The 6,970-nt window shown below is 42.2% G+C and overlaps 1 protein-coding gene across 1 annotated transcript in view; it reads left to right on the forward strand.

Moving 5' to 3' along the window:
• Nucleotides 1–396: 396 nt before the first annotated feature.
• MORF4L1 (mortality factor 4 like 1) overlaps nt 397–6,970 on the forward strand; it is a 15,704-nt gene continuing 9,130 nt past the window's right edge. The window contains exons 1-3 of the mRNA XM_008935786.1: nt 397–536; nt 1,043–1,123; nt 3,653–3,715. Of these exons, the coding sequence (XP_008934034.1) occupies nt 1,065–1,123; nt 3,653–3,715 (122 nt within the window). The 5' untranslated portion in view covers nt 397–536; nt 1,043–1,064. The remainder of the gene's footprint in view (nt 537–1,042; nt 1,124–3,652; nt 3,716–6,970) is intronic.

The raw sequence follows: 6,970 nt of genomic DNA on the forward strand, positions 1-6,970 counted from the left end.
GGTTTCCTTCACAGACAGAAATCAGAGCTCTTCTTCTTACAGTAAGATCCTATTGCTGAATTTGTTAACCTATAAAATGTTGGAATAGATAAAGGAAACTTGCTTCATAATACAGTTATAGCTACAGGTATCCCATAATAGTAAGCATAGAGAATTTTATTTTCCTGAGATGATGCTTTTATGTTAAAGACAGTCCCTTCCCTCCTAAATTACCCATCCTTCAAGTTTGGGAAACTCCTTGGAAATGTTTATGGGTTATTCTTTCCTAGAAAAGCTGTTTCAGTCAGTGGGGAAATGTTTGGTAGCTACACTTCCAGTTGTGCCAGTCCATGAAACAAAGGCAGAGTTCAGTCTCAAATTCTGTGAAGCTTTCAGTGGCCTGTTGTGTGTAGATTCTGCAGTGGTTTTGATTGATTGTTTGATTGGTTTCTTTGTTAATTTTGTTTCAGCTGGGATGAATGGGTTCCAGAAAGCCGAGTGCTCAAATACGTGGATACCAATTTGCAGAAGCAAAAAGAACTTCAGAAGGCAAATCAGTAAGTATTTGTTAGAAGCACTTGTCAGTAACTTTTTTCCTATCCTTTCCATCCAACAACTAGGGAAGATAGTGAGTTTAAAAAGAAAAAATCCTTCAAGAGATGTTCCTATGTTTATTTAATCTTGAGATAATTGGCTTAGAGGTGTTCTGACCTTTGTCCTTTAGCGGTTCAGAGAAAACAAACTGTTGCTTAGTGTGAAAATGGTGACTGGAGGTTTTAAGGGAGGGCAGGTTGGTAGCCTCACAGCAAGTACACCCTGTAACATGGAAATGAGGGGGCTAAAAATGACCCCTGTGCTGTATCCTGTAAAATATTTTGCTAAGTGATGAGGATATTAACAGGCAGCCTCAGCATGCCTACAGACACTTTGATTTTTATGACTCCAATCTTGTATTTCTTTAATAGAAGTAATTTTATAAGTGTTTTGTGTAACCTGGCCTCCTTTGAGGGAAAACAAGCTGCTTTTTCCATTAGTCTTATTTATGAATTTACTCTTTTTAAAGGGAACAATATGCAGAGGGGAAGATGAGAGGTGCTGCTCCGGGCAAGAAGACTTCTGGTCTGCAGCAGAAAAATGTTGAAGTGTAAGAAGCTTTTTATTTAAAAAAAAAAAAAAAAAATTCTCAACCCAAAAATCTCCCAAACTTTTGCTTGTCAGTTTTACTATTGATTTTTAAATAGTATTTTTCTTAGAATGGATCTGCAGGCCAAACTCTGTCACTTCTGACACCACCCCTGTGAAAGCTGGTGTTCATTTTGGTGATTCCAAAAAGGCCTTTGCTGAAGTATTTTATTAAATCTGCCTTCTTAGATTGTGCAGTGCTTGGTGCTGAATCAAGGTGCTGAGTAGACACTAGTGCTGTACTTTTTTGCACTCTATTCCTCTAAGTTAGTGAACTGACACTCAAAAAGTGGTGAGTCCTTATTAGGCTGGTGTATCTCTGTGATCAGTTGCTCTATGGTATTTTACATTTCTTCCAAGCTGTGCAAGCACTTCCGAATAAAACCCTTAAAATTCCTTGCCTTCATACTGTACCATTGCTAAAACAGCATCTGAAGAGTCTTTGTTTTTGACAAAACTAAACCTATATGCTATTAAAAATGGTTTTACATCTTAAGAGACCAGAAGCAAGCTCAGACATCTATTAGGAAAAAAAAAAGAGGATGTAACTATCAGATTTCTTTCATTCCATCCATTTTGTTTTCCAGAGTAGCCTTGTGCAGTGATTAGATTCTCATACAGTCAGTACAGCTCTGCTGCTTTGCTCTCATGCCACGGAACTCTTTTGTTTGGGGTAGCACTTCACTGAATTATGAAGAGGGTCATGACTAATGAGATGTTTTGAACTCCTAACTTCATTTATGATTCTGGTCTTCACGGGGAAGCTGCTGAAATGACATCAGAGCATTTGGCAGTAGCCTCAGGTTTCATGTCTCATTTATGGGCAACTTTGCTGGAAATATGTATTGTTAATTTGAGGTGTGCAGCAGTAGTGAGTACAGTTGTTGTGTTTTTGTGTGTTTTTTTTTTTCCTCTAGATCCTGAATGCTGATTTCCCAGTGGGATTAGTCAAAGCCCAGCCCAGGCTGTAGATTGGCTCTTGGCCTCTGGAGCAGGGAGTCTGATGGGTCTGGCAATAACTCTTGTCTGTGCTCCCTTGAGGGCTGTTGCTGTAGGATCTGAGGTGCTTCAACACCACCAGTCTGGTGTGCTCTGACAGGGACTTAGTCACCTGTTTGTCTTCATTTGGGGGTGAAAAAACCCAACCCAGGTGTTTAGACAGTTCCTAATGAATGTCATTAAATTATAATTACAACAGGTCCAAATTATGACCGTGATTAATTTGGCTGCTGAAGGAGCTGTTGCACCTGAGTTGTCTTGCATTTTAGTGGGAGTAGGATTAATTTCATGTGTAACTGACCTGGGAGGTGATGACTCAGTTGTATATTTTGCATTGTAGAGAACATCCACTGTAGTAACTGCAGGATTAGGTTCCCCATAGTGGCAGCTTGAGTCATCTCAGGAGTTCAGGCTGATTGCAGTGGGATGAGTCGCTCTGTCTGGCTGAGTAAATGCTATAAACCTGTGCTTGAAGTCCAGCTTGGCTTAATCCTCTCAACCACACCTCATAATCTTGCATCCAAGGGAGACCCACACAGCAGAACTTCCTTCATCTTAAGCCTCAGTGTAACTCTAGAGCTTGAAAGCACATTACCAGGTCTGTCTTCACTCTCTGGTTGAAATGAGTCAGGCAGAGGGAGTGGCTTTGCTTTTTGCTCTCATCACTCAGAAGCAGGGATGGTGGTTTCCAGCACAGCAAACCAGACAGTAAGGCAACTCTCTGAACCTTCTGTTTCATGTTGATTGGAAAAATGAATTCCTTAGTGGTGGATTTTTCAGAGAAAGGAAAACTGTTGTCATTAGAACAGGAGTCTGGCATTGTGGAAGTTATCTCAGGGTCCCATTCGCTCGTTGCACTGATCTTGCTCCTAGTCTCTAGCCATTACCAGCATCCAATGCATCCTTTGAAATTAGACCTGTGCTTCTTTTGACCAAGTCTCCCTGTTTTTCTTCTCTATTTGGAGGCTGAGGGAGAGGAAATACTTGGACTTATCCTAGCAGTGATACTGATTTGTTATTGACCAAACTACTGCTGCTCAGATCCTGCTTACAGCTAAAGGCAAGATGGCTTCTGAAAAATCTCAAAATCCAGCTCCAAAAGAAAACCTCTGGATTGTTCTCTTGTTGTAAATCTAAGGTCGTTGCAGATGACATAAAGCACTGGTGGTGGGGAGGGGGAAAAATCTGCTCATGCAACTGTTCTACAAGGGTAACGCTGTCAACCTATTTGGGCCTCAAAATTTACCTTTTGTAGCATTCTTGGAGGATTGGACAAGGGGAAAGGTAACTCAGCATTTTGAAACTTACTCTTCAGCTAGCCAAACGCTAATGGAAAGGAAATAACACTCTAAGCACAACTTATCCTCCAGGAATGTTCAGTCAGGCTGTAATATGCTGCTAAAAAAAAAGGTAAATTTTTGAATCTTAAATAGATTCTCTTGAAGGCTAAAGTCTGACATTCTTTCCTTAACTCAACCCCCATTGTGCCTAGATTTTTCAGACGAGATGGAGCGCACACAGTTTGCTGTTTGGAGACCCCTACCATATCGACGCGGTGAGTTAAGGATGGATTGTCAAACCAGGATTCCCATCCTGACATCCAGATCTCCTTCCTGTCATAGACTCCTTGTAGGGACTCTTAAAGTCCTCTGTTGTAACCGTGTAAGCTTTGGTCGCAGCTCAGCTAACAGTTTTAAGTGCTGCAGTATGTTGTTGGGGGTTTTGTTTTCTTTTGAAGCCTGTATGGGCTTACCAGTTTTTAGCTGCTCTGAAAATTGCACCTTTTCACTTGGGATAGGGGACAATATGAGCAGTCAAATTCATTAATTCAGCACGTCCTCCACTTCTTTATAAACAGTGGACAGCTGACTTGTGTGTTTTGGAACTGGTTAGTTCTAGAAGGTTACAGTTGGGCTGTGGCTCCCTGCAGCCTGCAGTTCTGCTGCCATGGAAGCAGATGACAAAGAGCTCTGCCTCCTGTAAGCCTTGGGGGAGAGGCTGCTGTGACCAACAGTGGCAGGAGTGGGAGGTTTGAAGGTGCTCCATAGTGTGCTCTGATTTTACTGTTGACTTGAGTTTGTTCAGAATAACTGTTTCTGTAAACTGCAGCAACTGGCTCAAAGCTTTCGAGTCTATTTGTAAACAAGATTTCATCAAAGAGAAAATATGCATGAAATGCAGGATGTGTGCATTTGTTTTTAAAGTAGTTACTCACCTTAGGATGACTAGAAGCTATCAGTGGAAAAAAAAAATTGTATGGTTGTAGCAGGTGGCCAAAAATGAAGGCAACACTACAGATACTGGCTTCTTCAGAATTCCCACCTGTAAGAGGTCATGCTACCTTTGATGGCCTTAATATGATTAACTTGCAAAAAATCAGTAAGCAAGAGTCAAGTGCTTGGACACTGAGGGTAACTGAGTGTGTTTTGGACGGAAGGTGTGGCACTGAGTAACAAATTTGAGGGTAGCATCTGTTTTTAAATGATACATACTCAAGCAGCTTTGACAAAGATGCTTTCAAAACAGTATCTCCATTTGGAAGCTGCTGGTTTTTCTTCTAATAGGAGCCTTGTTCTTAATGTGAAGGTGTTGCTCCAACACACACTCCTGCTGTGTGTCTCCTGGGGCTAGCTTGGGCCCAGCTGGAAGCTCTCTCAGGCTCCCTCAAGTCCTTGAAATGCCAAGTGGCAGATGGATGCTGCCTATGTGCCAGTTGTCCTGGGCTGTATTGACACTGGAATGCCTTCTCTGGCTTGTGCTGGAGGCTCTCCTGACCTCACCTGCTCTCTAATGGTCACCAGTAACGTGTGCTTAGGGATAGTCAAGTGAGTCATGTCTAGAAAGATGCTCTCCCCAAACACCCTTTTTATTTCTGGCAGTCTGTAATGAAGGGACTTTGGAGCTGGAGGCTGTATCCATGTGGTGGGGTTAACAACCCTGTGTAGGACTGCCTGGTATTTATCTGATAACTTCTGAACCCTTTGGACTCCTGGCAAGCCCATCCTCTTGTGGTTAGTGTTCTCATTTTAATTCAGCTCTGTGCTGGAGAGGAAGGAGGATGACTCCTGTCTTTAACATCTGCTGCTTTGGCTTTTTTGCCTTTCATCTATCCTGAGGAAAGGTTGATTAGTTTGGAGTTCCACCTTTTATCACTGGTGATCCCTCCACCACATTTCCCCTCTTCTTCCTGCCCAGTTGTCAGCCTGGGAAAGCCCTTGTCTGTCCAGTACTCCTGGTAGAGAAGCTGTTGTGTGCTCCCAGCTGTTCTCTCTGCTGCTTCTAGTTTCATAGTGTTCCTGCCAAGGTTTGGTTGCCTGGCCAGGCACAGAGGGCATGTGTATAATCATGACTTCAGGGTTTATCCTCTTGCTGATACTGTTGATGGTTTAATTGAATCTTCAGAGTGCTGCTTCTCACAGCAAAGCTGGTGACCAGGCTGCTTGAGCAATAGATTTCACACCATTTTTTTTTTGAATGTGCTTGTTTTTCACACTTGAATATTTTTTTTACTACTATGCATTTTGTATTAGGAGAGACTCAGTTTCTTGTGGCTTTGTTATAACTCTTGATGGGTAAAGTGACACCTCATCTCCTTTCTGGTGTTTACAAGTGTTTTGAACTCAAATGCCTGAGGCCAGGTGGGCACTGCCCTCATTCTCTGCTGCTCCAATCTTAACCAGCTGGGAGGTTCTAACAGACCTGCAAGTCCCTTTAAAAGGCATTGGATTTTGAGAAACTAAGTCAGTTGTTATGGTCCACAACATTTTTATCTAGCTGGTTGTGGACTCCTAATTGTTGTGGAGTAAGTGAACTTTCCAAAGTAATTTTTTTCCTCCTGATGTCATTTTTCTGTGCTGAATTCAAGTTTCTAAGCTATTTTTATCTTCTACTGACAGGTCTCTAGACACATCCCAGAAGACACTCCAGCTTAGAGCTCTGCATGTTAACACCAACTCTTTTGTGCAAGGATTGCTGGCTTCTTGAGGGGGCTCCCAAGGTTCTGTGACAGATCCTTGGTTCTCTTCAGACAAATGTCTGGAAAGGATAAGTGCAGCCTTTCAGTGTGTTGCCTTCTATGGCATCCTCCTGAGTCTCACCATTTGGTGGTGAACACAGTCCTGTTTTGGATGCTGAGCTGGGAAGCTGAGCATTACACTCGTGTAGCATGGAGGGCTTGTTTTCATCCTGGGTCTGCCACTTTTTGTTGTTGAGAGCTGTTCTGCAAGCTGTGATACTTCTTCCTACTGACTATCTCGTTTCTACACAATTTCAGATGGTTATGTCAGTACTCTGGTTTTGGCTTTCTAATTCAGTTTCACATTTTAATCCCTAGTACTTGGATATTCTTCTTATAGCTGTGTGTTCTTGTTCTGCTAAAATAAAACCCTCCAGTGAGCTGCTTGCCAGGACTGTTTGCTGGCCCTGCTCCTTTGGGGAGGTCACGTCTGACTACAGTGGGACACATCCTTTGAAGTTTGAACTGCAAGATCTTGAGCACCTCTGTTCAACCTTCTGATTAAAACTCTTTCCACAGATGCTTCCTTAACTTCCATGCTGCATTTTAGTTTTGTTTTCAGTGAAAAATTGCAGTCAATAGGGAAATGTGAGTGAAGAATAGCAGCTGGGCTGTACTTGCTGTATGAAGAGAAGTCAGTGAAAGATTTTATACTGCCTCAACTCATCAGGACAGGGCTTGCTGTTCATAATGCAGTTGTGAAGTGGCACAAAAGGATGTGTTTTAACCTATCCTATGTATGGTTCATCTCTTTTTATCACTTCAGGACTTAAATTCCACTTGTCTTTGCAGGAA

This window comes from Merops nubicus, unplaced genomic scaffold (assembly GCF_000691845.1).
Source record: "Merops nubicus isolate BGI_N331 unplaced genomic scaffold, ASM69184v1 scaffold14802, whole genome shotgun sequence".
In the NCBI taxonomy this organism is placed as follows: Eukaryota; Metazoa; Chordata; class Aves; order Coraciiformes; family Meropidae; genus Merops; species Merops nubicus.